This window comes from Balaenoptera borealis (genome assembly GCF_965194805.1).
Source record: "Balaenoptera borealis genome assembly, chromosome: 11".
NCBI lineage: Eukaryota > Metazoa > Chordata > Mammalia > Artiodactyla > Balaenopteridae > Balaenoptera > Balaenoptera borealis.
This window is the reverse complement of record NC_138868.1, coordinates 107,920,115-107,938,152: the sequence shown is the minus strand read 5'-3', so window position 1 is coordinate 107,938,152 and position 18,038 is coordinate 107,920,115. Positions and strand designations below refer to the sequence as shown.

The following is an 18,038-nucleotide window of genomic DNA, read 5'->3' as shown; positions in this document are numbered from 1 at the left end:
GGGCCAGTGTTCATCTCCACGCCCAAACAAGGGCTTCCTCATTTTGCTTTTCTTTGAATTCATAAGTTTTCAAGGCAACTCCTTAGTCAAATACACACAAGGTCACTTTATCTTGTAAATATTAATACAAGGTAGCTCTCCATTATTGGAGAACTGTGGAAATTGAAAATACCCATTTTCTAAGTCAGGTCATCACACAGCCAGAGTTGGGTAAACTATAATTGGTTAATTAGATTTCTTTAGGGCCATGAGTGTGCTCTCTGTGTGGCCCGGTCACTTTTCTCTGTTTTGTGGCTGTGCCTATCTCATTCTGGCCGTGAGCTGACAGATGGGTGACACTGGGAAAGGGGGTGAACGTGGATGCTTAGTGCCAACCGATCACTCGCAGAATGAGCTGAAGGTACATATCAGGGCTGGGCTAGTTGTGTCATCCAGGTGAATGAAGGATGGGATGCTAAATTCATTCATTTCAGCATTATCTTCACACAGTACACATGGAAATCTCAAACTCAACAGCGCTTTTTCTGTTGATTTAGACATGCCCAGACAATAAGGCTTCTATTAACTCCCTTTGAGGAAACTGATTAAACATTATTGTCAGGTTTTTAAAAAACAGCTTTATTGTGATATAATTTACATACTGTAAAATTCACCTAATTTACATATTATAAAATTCTCATCAGATTTTGCAACATTTAGCCTAATAAGCTCTTCTTTTCTCTTTTCAGACATGTTATAATTGATTTGTAAGTTTAATGCCGCTATTTGAATGAATATCCAATAGAGGAATAAATCACGGCCTGCAAATTATTTCCGGCAGGCCGCAAGCCAATTCTGCCTGATTTTAGAAGAAAAGTACAGGGTTTTAGTGGTCTCTGAGGAGTGATGTATTCCAATGGAATGGGTATTGCGGTTGTAGGAGCTCATTGAGTTTGGGCTGGGAAATTTAGCTTTGGGGATTTTTCAGGTTGGAACTTTTCCCCTGAGACTGTCACGCTGAGGATTTCCTTCTCATGCAGGGTGCGAGGAGTGTAATGACGCACACTCTTCCGTGTGCCCGAAGCATGGCCCCTTGCATCCGATCCCCAACCGGCCGGTGCTGACTCGGGCGCGGGCCAGCCTCCCCCTGGTGCTGTACATCGACAGGTTCCTGGGCGGTGTGTTCTCCAAAAGGCGTATCCCCAAGCGCACCCAGTTCGGCCCCGTGGAGGGGCCGCTGGTCAGGGAGTCGGAACTGAAGGACTGTTACATCCACCTCAAGGTAATTTATGCTTCACCAGAGTCCGGTCTCGTTCCGATGATTTTTAAGGGGCATGCATGTTCCCACCAAGCCTCTTAATGCAATCTCATAGCAGTCCGCTAGTATTTTTCTTTCTATGCTTGACTTGTTTCAAATGGAGACGTTTTCTCTCTCACCAATGACACAGAGGGTACAGTTTCAGTCCCCGAAGTCTTACGTGAATAATTCTGAGAGGTGTAGTTCTCAGGGGCTGGATTAGTCTGGGAGGGCTGCCAGAACCAAACACGACAGACCGGGGGAGCTTAAAGAACCGATGTTTGTTTTCTCACAGTCCTGGAGGCTGGAAGTCCAAGGCCAAGGTGCAGGCAAGGCTGGCCCCCTGTGAGGCTGCGCTCCTTGGCTTGCAGGTGGCCGCCCTGCAGCTGCCTTTGCACAGGGCTGTCCCTGTCTGCAAGGTGCCTCTGGAGCTTCTCTGTGTGTCTTGATCTCCCCTTCCTATGAGGACACCAGTCAGATGGGATTGGGACCCACTTTTTCAAAGCCCTGTCTCCGAATGCAGTTACATTCTGAGCTACTGGGGGGGCTAGGGCTTCAACATACGAATTTTGGGGGGACACAGTTCATCCCATAAAAGGGACTCGACAGCTTTTATTTATTTATTTTTTAAAAAATTTATTTATTTATTTATTTATTTATGGCTGTGTTGGGTCTTTGTTTCTGTGCAAGGGCTTTCTCCAGCTGTGGCAAGTGGGGGCCACTCTTCATCGCAGTGCGCGGGCCTCTCACTATCGCAGCCTCTCTTGTTGCGGAGCACAGGCTCCAGACGCTCAGGCTCAGCAATTGTGGCTCACGGGCCCAGCTGCTCCGCAGCATGTGGGATCCTCCCAGACCAGGGCTCGAACCCGTGTTCCCTGCATTGGCAGGCAGATTCTCAACCACTGCGCCACCAGGGAAGCCCACGACAGCTTTTTTTTTTTCAAATTAACTTTGACTGGAACACAGAGAGAATTACGTCGACTCATGTTATCTGTTAAGTGCCCATAATGTTTTTAGGAAAACCTCTTTTCAGTTTTTGAAACAGGTCTATCCTATTGAATCTTTTGTTGAAGAATAGTTCACGGTGTGTTACGGTATATTTACACTGATGTCTGTTCCTCACTTTTGATGCTTTTGCTTCTATCCAACCCCTCTGCTGTCTGCTTCTTGGAGAGCCACTCTGTAGAACCAAGAAAGGGCAGTGGGGAGGGAGAATTTTGGTGGTGTGTTTTTGAGAAATCAGCAGCTGTCATGGGGAGATTTTCTTGGTGAGTGCTCAAGGTGTCCTAGAAAGAATATAACTTTGTAAAGAGAAATACCTATATCACCAGGCTACACATTATAAATGAAATGCAGTTGAATCCCCAAAGGAAGTAACTTGTAACGAACTGGAGAGTATTTTGCTTGCATTTTCTGGCTTATTAGTAGCATTTTTTGATGTGTTAGTTAATGATGAAATATCAACCGAAGCTGTACACTCAGGGTGCTAACTTTTAGATTTTGCTGAGTAATCCTCCTGTAGGTGAGTCTTCAGAAAGTATCTTTTTCCTGTTCCATTCGGCAAGACACAATTCCAGTATCTTTCTGGATACAAAGGGGAGAATCAACATGTCTGGTTAATTTCAGGAACAATATCTTGTATATCATTCCATGAATATCTATCATATTAGAGGTTTCGTGTATGTGTGTCTTTTTACTTTCGCTCTGGTTGCAGGTTTCTCTGGATAAAGGTGACAGAAAAGACAGGGATTTGCACGAAGACCTGTGGTTTGAGTTGTCTGACGAGACCCTCTGTAACTGGATGATGTTTGTACGCCCGGCCCAGAATCACCTGGAGCAGAACCTGGTGGCTTATCAGTACGGCCACCACGTGTACTACACAACGATCAAGAACGTGGAGCCCAAGCAAGAGCTTAAGGTACAGTGCTGGGTCAGTGGCGCCTTCGCTAGGAATTGCAATTGCTTCATGCTTTTCCTACTTTTTTCTTCCCTTTGAAGAGGGATCCTTTAAAAAATGGTCCTCTTCTTGTAATTCACTTACTTACTGAGCACTTGCTGTGTACTGTACACTTCTAATAATCCCACCAATAAAACAGAATGAAAAGTATATGACTTTTGAGCTCTATCACAGGGATTCATGAAGGTATTAGGCCCAGGGGTGAGGAAGTAGTTGTTTTGGGGGCACAGACAGGTCTGTGTGATTAAAGATGGGCTTACTTCAACATCATTTACACATTCTAAGGAAGAGTTCGTTGGGAAACAGGAGATCTTGTAAAATGGAATTCAGATGTATGGGCAAGATTTCTTTATCTGAAGACTCATTTTACCCAAAGAATTCTATGTACTGACGTCTGATTTTAGGAGTATATTTTTTGGGGATAACGCTCTGTAGGAATTTGTCTAAATATTAACTCTTGATGATTAATGAAAATTCCGCTATGATTCTAAGGGAAAATCCCCTCCGCCCTCCACCCCCGCCCCCGTTTTTAAAGCTATGTTAGGAACATGGTAAAAAGAGGGGGTCAAAATATTAAAGTTATAAATGAAAAATATGTTAGAAATGATTGCTTTTGTACATGAACACTGAATAGCACTGTGTCTCAGTGTGGTAAAGTGAGAAATAGATACGTCTTTGGGGGGAACAAAGACCTAGACTTTGTTTTAAAGCTGTACAAACCCTGCGTCTTTGAAACCATCAAGTAGATAGTCCATAACCTCCAAAGAAAATGTGTAGAAGGAGATTCACATCTCACACCTGTATTCCAATAAATTTTTGATACTGAATGAATACTTTTTAACTGTGGAGGGGAGATTATTTTCTCTTTTAATGCAGTAGAAGGCAGACAGATACAATTAAATAAGAATATAATAGTTCAATATAATGAACAACCAAAACAGCAGATAAAAAGAAAGCAACAGAATGGGGGAAATATTTGTAATACATGTTAAAAGGTTTGAGTATACAAACTGAGAGAAAGTTGTGTGCCTCTAACCTCACTGCATCCAGATGGACAATAAATAAGTATTGGGAATAGACTTTATTTGGGGAGGACTCAAATAGTAAAGAAATGTTAAAAAAATTTTTTAAATGTTGATAATTTAAAAACCCTTAAAGCAAGTATGAGTTAATATTTTTGTTAATTTAAACTAGCAAAAATAAACAGATATAATACAAGGAATGTGAGGGTTTAAAAAATAGGGACGTTTGTTGCAGAATTGCAATATTTTATAGAATATTTCTGACAGTAGGCAGCAAAAATGTTCTTGGCTGAGTAAACCCAGTCCTTGAAAATGAGTCTGAGGAAATAATTATAAGCAAAGATAGAGCTAGATACATTAGAATTCTGTAATTTTTTTACTGACTCAGACATTAAGATGCACCATTATTTTACACACCATTAAGAAAAAAATACACTGCCAGCTGAGCTGTGCTACAGTGCTTATTTTAATCAACAGAAGTAGTTATTTTATATTTATTGCAGGAGGTATTTTGGACTTATTTAGACATAATTTTGAAATCACATCACACTTATGCATATTTAAAAAGGCACACTATAAGCAAAATAAATTGGTTAGGGTATAAACTGCTTTCTGTGCAGTCTGACTTTTTTTTCTTTAACTGGATCATTGTTTTACTTTATCATGGATGTTGTACTTTTGTATATCTGTCATCTTCCGTGCCATCAAGGTGTTGATGATGATGCAGTGTTTTTAGAATAAGTGCTCCGCTGTCACCTCTGGGATATTTTTCCAAGCCACTGATAGCTTTTCTGTAAGTTTTGATGCTGTGCTTTCCCATTGACTGAACCCATATGTGTCTTTTTCCTCAATTGAAACACATGTCCTTGGAAGTTGAGAGTTTTGATCAAGTCAGTGGGAAGTTTCTGATCACTCGATGTTTGATACCTTAATGAGAGTTCCTCAGGTATGATCACACCAGCCTTGCATTGCTTTGAAATTTCTTTCGTTTATTCTGAGGGAGATGGCAATTTTTTTTGGCCTTCATTTGCATTGCTTGGCAAGTGTAGCACCTCATGGAGTGCCAGTGGGACACATACCAGAATGAGGTGAGAATAGAAAGATCTCGGCTAGGTTTGTGCAGGAGCAAATGCAGGTGGTCACGGCTACGTCAGGGCAGTGACCACAGAATGCCATGGATTGGGAGGCACACTCTGATTTCTGAATCAGAGAATGTGAGAACATACCTCTTGGAATCGATGAACAAGGTAGAATTTATAACAGCAGAATGATAAACTACCTAAAAGTCCAACCACAGGGTCATGGTCAAGTAAAGTATAGAATACAGACTCTGTAGAATATTATTCCACAGTTGAAAATGAAGTCTCTCAGTGTGATTATTTCCATATGGTTAAAATAATGTTCTACAACAATTGTATATGACGAATTCATTTAGTGACCAAAACATGGAGCTTGTACTATGTTCCAGACACTAGGAGAAGACAGACTGGTGCCCTGCGTTCAAGGAACTTGTCCTCTAGAGGGGAGGTGGGCAGAAAGGTGTAAATAAGCAAATAATATCAAATAGTGGGAAGTGCTGTGAAGGACACAAAAGGTGTGAAAGGAGCAGATAACAGGAAAGGCCCCAATTTAGGTGTGACGGGAGAGGGCAGGCCTTGCTGAGGAGGTGACAGTGAAGAACCCAACATTCCTGGTGGTGGAACAGCAAGGGCAGGAACTCTACACGCTGGAGGAACTGAAGGCGGGTGAAGGAGAGTGGTGGGAGCCCTTTGCAGACCAGCATCAAGCACTTGAGGTTTACTGAGAACCAAGCAGCTGTTGCAGGCCATTTAAGCACGGGAGTGAGTGATGAAATCAGACTGTGTTTCCAGAAGACTGCGCGGGCTCCTGTGTGGGAACTGGAATGCAGGGAGCAAGAGTGGAAAAGCAGAGGCTCGTTAGAAAACCAGGCAAGAGCTCACCTTGGTGAGCGTCTAGGTGGGCGGAGCAGACGGAGGACGTCTGAGCCGCCGAGAGTTCTTACTGAGGCATTACAGAAGAAAACAGAAATACGGTGGTCCAGGGGCTAAGGCTCCGCGCTCCCAATGCAGGGGGCCCGGGTTCGATCCCTGGTCAGGGAACTAGATCCCACATGCCACAACTAAGAGTTTGCATGCCACAACTAAAGATCCCACCTGCCACAACTAAGACCCAGTGCAGCCAAATAAATAAATATATTTTAAAAAGGTTTAGCTTTTAGATTTCAAGTCTGAGCAACTGTGTGGAAGGTGGGGTATTTACTGAGATGGGAAGGGTAGGCAGGGGCGGGGGGCGAGGAGGGGAGCATCTGGAAGTCAGTTCTGGACAAGCGCCATCAGGCAGGCAGTAGAATGTAGGTAGAGGACAGGAGGGGAGGGTCTGGGGTAGAGGCAGTGACTGGGGAGTCATTAGCACAGAGTTGGCTGCAATGGATGCGATCGCCTCAGGGAGAAATCAGAAGGCCCTGGACTTGGACTACGCTTCGAGGAACAGCACTGTTCAGGGGTGCGGGAGGGGAAGGAGAGCCAGGCAGGGAGACTGAGCAGAAACAGCCCGCGGCTAGGACGGAGGAAGAGGCTCGGGAAGGTGGGGCAGCTCTGGTGACCCAGCAGTGTAGGGGTGGAGCCACCATGGTCACAGCTGTGGAGAAACCTGTGTTTAAATATAAATAAAAGAATTGGAAGAGGCTCTGCTTCATGCAGATCAAGAGACTATTGATGTTATCTCTCGTGAAGTTGTCTAATAACAAAATCAGTTTTCTATCTTTTTATTTTTTAAATTTTATTTATTGATTTTTTTGGCCTCACCGCGCGGCATGTGGGATCTCAGTGCCGCGACCAGGGATCGAACCCGTGCCCCCTGCAGTGGAGGCGTGGAGTCCTAACCACTGGACCGCCAGGGAAGTCCCACAGGTTTTTACAAAGGAGAAAGAAAACACACAGTGTGTCTTGGCAGACGAACTTCCTGACTGACCGTCTGCGCTAACGGGGTCACCTCACAGTTCGGCTTCTTTTGTTTGTTTGTTTGTTTTCCGTGGGCTGTAGAAAATCCTGAATTGTTTCCTGTGAGCAGCAGGAGGAATTGAAGCACGGGAAGCACATCCGGTGATGCCCTTCGTCCTTGATGTTGTACTTGACTCTTGCAGGTGTGGTATGCTGCTTCCTATGCCGAGTTTGTGAACCGGAAGATTCATGACATTTCCGAGGAAGAAAGGAAAGGTGCTTGGACTTTTTCATTTTTTTGTATTTCATATATTGATTCTAAATTGTATATATTACTTACATCTTTATGCAACGTCTAATTTTTCTATCTCTCTGTATTTAAGATATTCTAATAGGTTCTTTAGAGCCGCACATCCCTGTCTAATTCTAGGGTCAAATGACAATGACATATTTACATTTCTTTCATGGGTGCTGGAAAATAGTATTTACTATAATGAAAACCTCCAAATACTAAATTAGGACCTAGATCAGAGGACGATCCCTATCGAGATGTAATCATCTCTGAACACGGCAAGGTAGGCATTGACTTTGTTTTCAAAGTAAATGTCACTGAAGTACAACCTACATACAGAAAAGTGCACAAATCCTAAGTAATGGCCCAATGAATTTTCACAACGTGAGGACACCTGGGCAACCTGCACCCAGATCAAGACACAGAGCGTGGCCATGGCCCCAGGACTCCCTTGAGCCTTGTAATTCCTCCTCACTCCCAAGTGTAACTAATCTCCCGACTTCAACACCACGGATATGATGATGTGCTTGTTACTGAACTTTTTATAAATGGAATTATGTGATATGTACACTTCTGGTGTCTGGGAATCTTTTGTTTGTGAGATTCTTCCATACTGTTGTGTATTATTGTAGTTTGTTTCTTCTCATTGCCATTTGGGTTTCTATTGTGTGAATGTACCACAATTCATTGATCTATTTCTACCATAGAAATGTGGGCTGCACAATGCAATCCTGACATTGACTAGCTGGAGTTAGGTCACCTTCCGCAGGTCAAGGGCAGAGTCCTCCACAAGACTCTCCCGACTTCAGACAGCAGCCTCAAGCCCTGGGGGTCCCACGCCCCCTGCACTTCTGACCAACTAGGTACAATTTAGGGAGTTCCCGCTAACCCCCTTATGTCTGGTAATTCCCTAGAACGATTCATGGGACTCAGAAAAGTGCTATACTTTTGAGTACCATTGTATTATAAGGATGCACGTCCGGACCAGCCAAATGAAGAGACATTTAGGGCAAAGTTTGGGAGGATCCCAAATGTGAAGCTCCCACGTCCTTAGGCCGTGTCACGACCCTGGAGCACTGATGTATGATTACCAGCCTAGAAGGCTCACCTGAGCATCTGTGTCCAGAGTTTTTATCAAGGCATCCTCACATAGGTGTGATTGATTGGCTCCTTGGCCTGTGATTGAACTTGCTCTCCAGCCCCTGCTCCCCTCCCTGGCTGATACCACCTGGCTCAAAGCCCCAACCCTGTAATCAGATGGTTGGTCTTCCTGACACAGCCAGCCCCATCCTGAGCCATCTTATTAGCATAAACTCAGGTATGGACACAGATCACCAGGAATAACAAAGACGTGCCTGTTACTTGGAGATTCCAAAGATTTAGAGGCTATTTCCCAGGGACCGGGGACAAATGCCAGCAAAATTCTTCATTATACAGCAGGGTCGTTTCCAGTTTCTGGCTAAAAACTAAGAGAACTAAGATGACTCCTTTCTTTCTTTTTTTGTTGTTTTGTTTTTTTTGCTTTATTGGTTGGATATTTTTAATGTGGAATTAGACAAAATATTTTTGAAAATTAAAGAGAATTTAATAGAAATAATGCCATAGAAACAAAGATATGAGGGTGCCACTGTGCACATTCTTGCATGTCTTTTAGTGAACATATGTGCGTAGTTCTGTTGCATGCACATCTAGGAGTGGATTCCTGGGTCATGGGGTATACACATAATCAGCTTTAATGGGTACTTCTGAACGTTTTGCTAAAGTGATTACATTGGGCATTGATTTTCAAGTTATTTGTGATACAATATACCATCTGATTATGAAACTTGGATCTGAATCACTGGGTTATCTGCATACAGATTTCCATTGTAGCACTCCTTGGCTTTCCAGTGTGGTAAGGTCGTGTGTGTGTGTGTGTATGTGTGTGTGTGTGTGTGTGTGTGTGTATGTACTGCGGGGTGGGAGAGGGTAGCACAAGGGTGTTTGTTCCTTTGATGTCTTATGCAAATATATCAGAAAACATGATCCTAAAAATTATTCTCTGTCAAACTTTAGCCTTTGGTTTTATAGCAGAACAGCAGACACTGGGTATTTATGAACGCCGGGCTACGCTGAGGTGGGAATGGTGTGGGTCCGGGGCATCTGAATTTTACTGGTGCCTGCTGATCACCAGCCTCCGTGGTTTCTCTCCCACGACTGCAGTTCTTCGAGAGCAAGAGAAGAATTGGCCCTGCTACGAATGTAACCGCCGATTTGTAAGCTCAGAGCAGCTGCAACAGCATCTCAACTCGCATGATGAGAAACTGGATGTGTTTAGCAGGTATAATAAGAAGGGGGAAGATTTCAAAAACTTAGTTTTTAAAGTTCCAGGGTCGTTTCTATATCACCTGTGAATTTATGAGTGTGTGTTTGTGTGTATGTGTGCGCTCACACGTGCACTTGTGTGTAGACAGGTAACCAGGTAGGCTGCTGAAGGACATTTCTTATCCATCATTTCCTTTTTTCCCCTGGTCCTCATTACTACTTGTGTCTTTTCCAGCATAACCAATACCCAGCAATAGGACATCTTTTCACCTTAGTAAAATCTCCCCTAACTAGAGATTCTGAAATAGGAATTCTTCTGATTTTCAAACTCTTTTCAGTAGTAGGATTCCTTCATCAGACTAAGTCCTATGTTTATTTTATTTTTATTTTTATTTTTTTTAAGGAATCCCTTTTATTTTTATTATTTATTTATTTATTTTTAGCTGTGTTGGGTCTTCGTTTCTGTGCAAGGGCTTTCTCTAGTTGTGGCAAGCGGGGTCCACTCTTCATCGCGGTGCGTGGGCCTCTCACTATCGCGGCCTCTCTTGTTGCGGAGCACAGGCTCCAGACGCGCAGGCTCAGTAGTTGTGGCTCACGGGCCCAGTTGCTCTGCGGCATGTGGGATCTTCCCAGACCAGGGCTCGAACCCGTGTCCCCTGCATTAGCAGGCTGATTCTCAACCACTGCGCCACCAGGGAAGCCCAGTCCTATGTTTAATTCCCACTATATAAGAAAGGTAGGTGAAGGAGAATTCCACAGGATAGGGTAGGCAGCAGCTGGATCACATAGGCCTGATGGGTAGTGGTAGGAAATTTGAATTTAATTCTATGTGTGATGAGAAGTCTTTAGAGTCTGCTGATCAAGGGGTATTGTGATGTCAGTTACATTTATAAACATCACTGTTGATAAAAATAAAAACATCACCGTAGCTTGTATTGCAGTAAGAGTGAAGGCAGGGAGTCTATAGTTAGAAGCTATTTCAACAGTTCAGATGAAAAATGAGAGTGGTTCCGGGAAGAGTAGTCCCAGTGGGACAGATGTAGGGTTGCCAGCTTTTATGGGATTTGAAAAGAGAGGAGATGGTGTGAAATGGCATTTAGGGAAGTGGGAGAGTAAATATTCCAGGGAAGTCCGGTGTGATTGCCTGCAACGTGAGTGAGGGCTCACGTGAGTCACGGCTGTGTCGTCGCCAAGCGTCTTTCGCTGCGAGGGTGCTGGTGCAGAGCCGGCAGGGAGTCGGTTTCACCAAGCGTGTGCAACGCAGCGAGAGTGATGAAGCAGCAGTGGGGAGGGAAGAGCATGTACAAGGGAGTGACTCCCGTGAAGGACCTTGGAGCTTATGAGCGGAAGAACGGAGAGGAAACATGAAGAGGACGCAGGACTGCAGACAGGGGACAGGACTGGAGTGGAGCTGGTGGTGAGGGGGAAGGATCGCTGAGTCCAGGCGCCTAGGGGGTGAGCTGGAAAGTCAGGACACCGTGTAGCAGCGGGCGAGGCATGGCATCAGGACAGTGGGGTTCCGCACCTACCAAGGACGACAAGGCTGAGAGTGTGACCACGGGAGCAAACGTCTGGGGTGCGTGGAGGACACAGCAGGAGTTCCATCGCTCCCTCCTGTGTATCCCAAAAACTCCGACCATGGCTCTGTTATAGCATTTTTAAAAAAATTATTTATTTATTTATTTATATATTTTTGGCTGTGTTGGGTCTTCGTTTCTGCGCGAGGGCTTTCTCTAGTTGCGGCGAGCGGGGGCCACTCTTCATCGCGGTGCGCTGGCCTCTCACTGTCACGGCCTCTCTTGTTGCGGAGCACAGGCTCCAGATGCACAGGCTCAGTAGTTGTGGCTCACGGGCCTAGTTGCTTCATGGCACGTGGGATCTTTCCAGACCAGGGCTCGAACCCGTGTCCCCTGCATTGGCAGGCAGATTCTCAACCACTGCGCCACCAGGGAAGCCCCTATAGCACTTTTTATATTCTGTTGTGAGGTTTGGTTTATATGCCTGCTGCCTCTACTGGACATCTGAGGGTAAAAACTGTTGCATATAACTTACCGTCTTTAGTGTCATGCTCCATGCATGACACATTGTAGATAAAAATGTCTGTTAGCCAGCTGTTAAAAGAAATTTGAGACAATTAGGCAAATTTGAACTTTGGCTAGATTTAATAAACGTTGAGCAACTATCACTTATTTTTTAGGTGCGATAAAGTTGTTGTGGAGATATGTGTATTATATATACATATATATGTCCTTATGTTTTAGAGATACATATTGAAATATTTACAGATGAAATGATGTCTGGGATTTATTTCAAAATAGCCTAATGGGTATGTGTGTGTGCGAAGTGGTGAGGCTATAGATGGGATAAAACTGGCCATGAGTTGATAAGTATTGAAATGAGGTAGCGGGTACACTGGGCTCCTTGTATTCTCCACATTTGCCGAGGTTCAGAATTTCCCATAATAAAGAATGGTGTTTACTGGATGCGCTATGGAACCGGTGAATTAGAAATTTGTTCTGACCTTCCAGAAGATTATAGTAAGACAAGGGCGTTCCTTTGACTCTATTGCCACATTCCATGGAAGGAACATGAGGTGAGCAAGGGGAAGACTGGAATCTTGTCTCCAGGACACACACGAGGCGTGTTCTGTCCTGTCTGCATTGCTCACAGGATCGCAGAGATGTGTGCGAGCTTTCAGAATTTTCGGTAGCAAAATGGTGTCAGTGCTTTGACTTTTTAAAGCTCCTTTTATTCTGAATAATTTAAGACATCTCTTTGAGCTATATAGATGGCAAAGATGAGAAATTTGGAAAGCGTGTATTGACAAAGTGATTGTTTCCATTAGAAAAAAAGAATCAGGAAAAGAAATAAAGTGAGAGGAAATCAAGATTTGGGGTGAATCCGGATCATTCAGGGAAATATTTGTTGTGCAGTATTGTGTAACCAGGACTATCTATAACCCAATGTCTTGTCCCCAGAACAAGAGGCAGAGGAAGGGGGCGAGGCAAGAGGCGGTTTGGCCCAGGTCGACGGCCGGGACGCCCTCCCAAATTTATCCGCTTGGAAATAACCAGTGAAAATGGGGAAAAGTGTGATGATGGGACACAGGTATGGGGGATGGGAAAGCAAGAGCTCTTCTTGGATGCTTGATTAGAGAACTTACGAGAAGCGTTACTGGACTCAAATACAAACGCCTTTCGGAGGGTGACAGTCCTGCCTGTCAGTGCTGTGCTGCCTGTTTATTAAAGTCTGACTAGAGAAAGACTAAAAAGAACGTTTTTTCAAACGTTACTTACAACAGAAACCCAACTCTGCTGCCCTATAGGTTTGAAATTGTCCAGAGACATTATTGGGGGACTCTGTTTAATTAGTTTAAACAATTAAAATGATGATATTCAAGAAGAGTCCTGTCATAGTCTTTTCCTCACAAAGTGATCTGGAAATGTCTCACGGTTTTTACATCCTCTGGATGGTTACCTAACTAATTTTCTCAGAAGGAAAATATTCTTTTCTGAGCATAACGACGCTAGTCATTTAAAAAATAAAGCAGCAATTCTAAATCCTAGCACTGATGTCTATCTAGGTAGGGAAATAATGGCTGGTGATTGCAATTTCAGGACTTGCTGCACTTTCCCACCAAGGAGCAGTTCGATGAGGCTGAACCTGCAACTCTGAATGGCCTGGACCAGCCGGAGCAGCCCGCGCTCGCAGTCCCTCAGCTGCCGCCGGAAGCCCAGTCTTCTCTGGAGCACGAGACGGAAACGCACGAGCTGCACCTGCAGCCCCAGCACGAGGAGAGCGCGCTGCCCGCGCAGAGCACCCTGACGGCCGACGACATGCGCAGGGCCAAGCGCATCCGGGTAAGCGGGATGCCCGCCCCGCCCCCTCCCGGCCCTCCGCCCCGCCCTCTCCCGGCCCTCCGCCCCGCCCTCTCCCGGCCCTCCGCCCCGCCCTCTCCCGGCCCTCCGCCCCGCGGGCGCTGACCTCTCTCCAGGCGGCCAGCCGCGTAGGTGCCCGGCCGTTCACCACCACTTGTAAGGCTTGCTGGCCTCTAGCCTATCACAGGCTCAAGCCCCTTGTTTTGGAAGAAAGTACGAACTGTTTCTCTGGGTCTCTGGGTCCCGGGGCAGGCTGGCATGGCCGGTCCTAGATTCCATCGATTGAGCAGCGACTCAGAAGCCTGGCTCTTGGCGGCATCCGGACTAGCGTAGTTAGAGTAGGATAACTCTCTGGATCCCTAAACTCACAGGTTGGAAATGGAGAGATAAGTACACTGAGTTGTAACAGTTACTTACATTGAAGCCGGGCTAATCTGTGCCTAATCATAGCTCTCAAGTCAGTTTGGGGTTTCGAATTTGTTTATCAACGGTTTCCAAGGGGAGACTGGCAAATGCCAGGACGCGTCAGTGCACAGGGACCGGAGTCCAAGTTGATCTGGCAGGTGCAGCCCACACACGGGGACAGCTCGGAGCTAAGCTCCAGGTTCGGGGGTAGGGCACTGTCTCACCCGCGTGACCCGTGACTTGACTTCAGGCCATGCGGCTGCAGGGCCTCCACGGCTGCCTGGCCGGGTGTGTTTTGCCCCTATTTCACAGACAGCGTTGAGTGTGCGTTAGGACCTGCGGGGGATGCGTGTGGAGAGCACCGTGGTTTTGTGAGATCAGTGTCTGTGCGGACAATTGACATCCAGAAAACAATGACTTAAACCTGTGTTTGTGGTAGCAGGACGTTTAAAGACTTTTCTTAATCCTTTATGTGGATGAAGGAGACTTTTTGTATAACTTCCCAGGCTTTACAGTTTCTAGGTGGATGATCATTTTAGCTTATGTTTCTTTTGGTCTTATTTGCCTATAGGCTAGAAGGGACCTTGAACAATAGTCTAGTCCGCGCCTTCATTTAAAAATACATTTAAATGTTTGTTCTGTATGACATTGTGGAAGAACTCTGAGCAATCAGGCTAAATAGACTTTATAAGGGTCCTGAAATGGAAACTTATAAAACTTATGGCTCCATGTATATTCTTTCAAAAGGATATGTAAACCTACATAAATATAGACCAGAAAGGCAAAACGCTGTGCATACCTTCCATCTGTCATGCCACAGGATTCCCAATCTGCATTTCACTCTTTCTTGGGCAATTACTATTTTTTCTGCTTTGGCCATTCTGATTTTTCACTAGGTCCATAGAAATGCTTTGTAGATTTAATTTTTTGAAGGAAAAAACTAAAGCCCACATGTTTCGTGAGGTGTGGATGTATAAGCATAGTGTAGCCGTGATCGTACTTGTGTTCTGGAATGAGCTGGGTTACTGGTTTTGGAACAAGGTTCCTTGTGTCAAAGCAAAAGCCATGTGTATGTGGCTTTTGGAGGTCAGTCTTAGGTGAGCGATTTTTTTTTTTCCTTTCACACATTCTAAAAAGCAGGGGCTATGTATTTTTTCATCTTTTCTATCCAGGTTGGTAATGACCAACTGAAGGGAAGCCTTCCAACCCCATTGGTAATGTAACTATTTTTCTCTCCTCTAATGCTGCCTGCTCAGTTGGAGCTGCAGGTACGTTTGTTTCCTGTGTTTCACTCACATAACAGAATGTTATTTAAGTGTTTGCCTGACCTGCTGTTCTTTGCAACCTGTACTTACTAAATCCTGGTGGAAACGACAGTTTGGTTGCTACAGTCAATGCAAATTAGTTAATGAATAATGATAATTTATTTTCAAATAGTAAGTGAGTGGGCTGCAGTTTGCTCATTCACAAAATGAAGGGTAGGACTAAGTGATCTCCAAGGTCCCTTCCAGCTCTGAAACAACTGAATGACTTCTGCAGTGGCACCAAGTTCTGACTGTATGTTCAGCACCACCTAGGTATGCAGTAGAATTTTCACTGGTGTCCTGTCCTCTGGGATCTTCCAGTCTAATTAGGGAGGCAATGCTAATGTAAGGTGGGTCACAGTTAAGTGCTACACGTAAAGGTAGAGCCTATAATTGCTATCAGAAGTTGGAAGAGTGAAAGGCCAAAGAAAGCTGGAGTTGGGGAATAATTCGTAGATGAAGTGAGAGTTAATCTGGTCCTTGAAAGAGAGACAGGAAGAAGGGAGATGGTTTCAGAGGACGGCAGCTGTAGCATCAAAGGCCGACACCCAGGAACTGTTTGGTGTGGTTGCTGGCCGGACCTGAGCACGGGTACCGCCTGGAGGGTAGTGGAGAGTAGCACATACCGGGCAAAGCTAGCCCATTAGAGGTTTTGAGAACTGGGCAGAAAACAGGCCAGAGAAAAGTTGTTTAAAAAAAAAAAAGCCAACAAACATGACTGATTTCCTTTCAGTGTTAGGATCAAAATAATATGAAAATTAGTCAACTTAGGTTCCTCTAGCTATTAACATCCGACTTCAGAAACGTTTTATGGTTTTGTCTGCAAAGACTCTGTTGACTCAGAATTCATCTCAGTGTGAGTCGAATCCCTTGTCACAGGTTTTAGCAACGATACCGTTTTGTCACCTTTCGAGGAGCTTATGTTCCATCCGGTACAGAGTGGTTGGCCAACGGCAGCTCCGCGACCCATCTGTGCTGCTTCCGCCCTTTCTCATGATTGCTTCTAGAAAATGTGTACCAATTGCAGCTCTGAACTGCAGAAGATACTGTAGAGTTGAAATGGCCTGCAAGTGGGTTGGGGGGGGCGGACAGTTTCAGCATTTCCACTACCTTGTAATGAGAGGGTTACATTAGGATCATTTGATCAGAGAAACAATCTAGTTCTTGAGTACTTAGTTCAGTGTTCCATGGAAATCAAAAAGACAGTAAGAACAAGGTTTGTCGATAGAGCTAAGAAAGTGGAGCCTGGCGGCTGCTGGGTTTAGATCAAGGGTCTGAGGACACTCACACTAAACAGAGATGACAGGAGACTTATTAGCATAACGGACCGAAACAAAACCACCATCCAGATTTGGTGCCCAAGGGGAAGTGGAATCTCTGTGGGACCAAGATCAGTTGTTGTGCGTTATGTCTGCCCTTGGAAATGTCACTGAACTTGGGTAAAGGAAATGATGCTTACATTCCCCGAGCACTATAAGTCTTGAATCTCCGAACCTCAGGATAGCATCTGTTCTTTTGCAATATTTCCGTAAAGCTTGGAAAGTAGCCAGAATCGTGAGAGCTTTTATGTGAAATAAGTATCTGTCCAGATAAGGTAGAAAGATTAGGTGACCGCTAAACCGTATAATGAAGTGAAAGAAAGCTCTGTGGCTGATTTGAAAAAGGTCTGTTGTTTATGATCTCTTCAGGTGGTACAGAAAAGATCTTGAAATAATTCTTTTTGATTTTCATATTAAATACATTTCATTAATTTGCAAACTTTTATTGACACTTCCTATGAGCTCAGCTATTTTTTAAGAGATCTAGATAGAAAGGAGAATAAAATATGATGCAACCCCAGTCAACCTGGGAAGATGATGGAATTGCAAAATATTTACTCAAGATAAATGAGTAGGTAAAATCTCTCTCCCAACCCTATTAGAGAAGCCCTGAGAAAGATGTTCTCTGCTACATAGGAACTATGTTCAGAATTTTCACTAAGTCAACAATAATTATTTTGCTTTTTCCCTAAATGATTATTTCACATTACAGTTACTTCAGGAGTTGCTGCTTGTGAATAATCTGAAATTAAGGGTTTAAGCATTGTTCATTGTACTTTTTTCATTGCACAAATAACGCATTAAGACCTCCATTAATTCTTTAATTACTAGTCTCTTATAGTTACATAAGCATACCCATTCACAGATATATTTTTTTGAGGGATTTTTTTCCCCCCACCTCATAGCTATCTAGAACTTTCCCCCTGGTGTTTTGAGGAATTTATGAATGAGTTTTCATTATAGTAGAACTAAAATATTGATTCTGTATTCTCTGTGTGAAAGATGATTGTGTTGGTTTGCTCTCAGTAGAACATGAGTTGTTTTCTCAGTGGTGGTGATGAATTTGCACTAAGTAACCATCTTCCCTCACTGGGATTCCCTATAACAATTGCATGAATTTACAAGATGGCTAATCAGCATTAGAAGTGCAATCTGTGACTGAAAAACAAAAAAGAGCAAAATTGACTGGTCTAGACAGGGAACAAAGCAATAAGCTTAACCCAATTAGCAAGGCATTCTAACCAATGGAACTAACCAGCTACACTGAGAAGCTGTCCTGTGCATTTCCTGAGTAGGAAGGGATTAAGGCACATATTCCATT

The 18,038-nt window shown here is 44.2% G+C and overlaps 1 protein-coding gene across 3 annotated transcripts in view; it reads left to right on the top strand.

The window, feature by feature from the left end:
- Positions 1-18,038, top strand: part of PRDM10 (PR/SET domain 10) — a 105,166-nt gene that overhangs the window by 64,724 nt on the left and 22,404 nt on the right. For all 3 annotated transcript variants that reach the window (XM_082343066.1, XM_082343065.1, XM_082343064.1), the window contains 6 exons: positions 1,020-1,261; positions 2,991-3,194; positions 7,419-7,491; positions 9,710-9,827; positions 12,790-12,919; positions 13,429-13,671. In XM_082343066.1, coding sequence (XP_082199192.1) covers positions 1,020-1,261; positions 2,991-3,194; positions 7,419-7,491; positions 9,710-9,827; positions 12,790-12,919; positions 13,429-13,671 — 1,010 coding nt within the window. The remainder of the gene's footprint in view (positions 1-1,019; positions 1,262-2,990; positions 3,195-7,418; positions 7,492-9,709; positions 9,828-12,789; positions 12,920-13,428; positions 13,672-18,038) is intronic.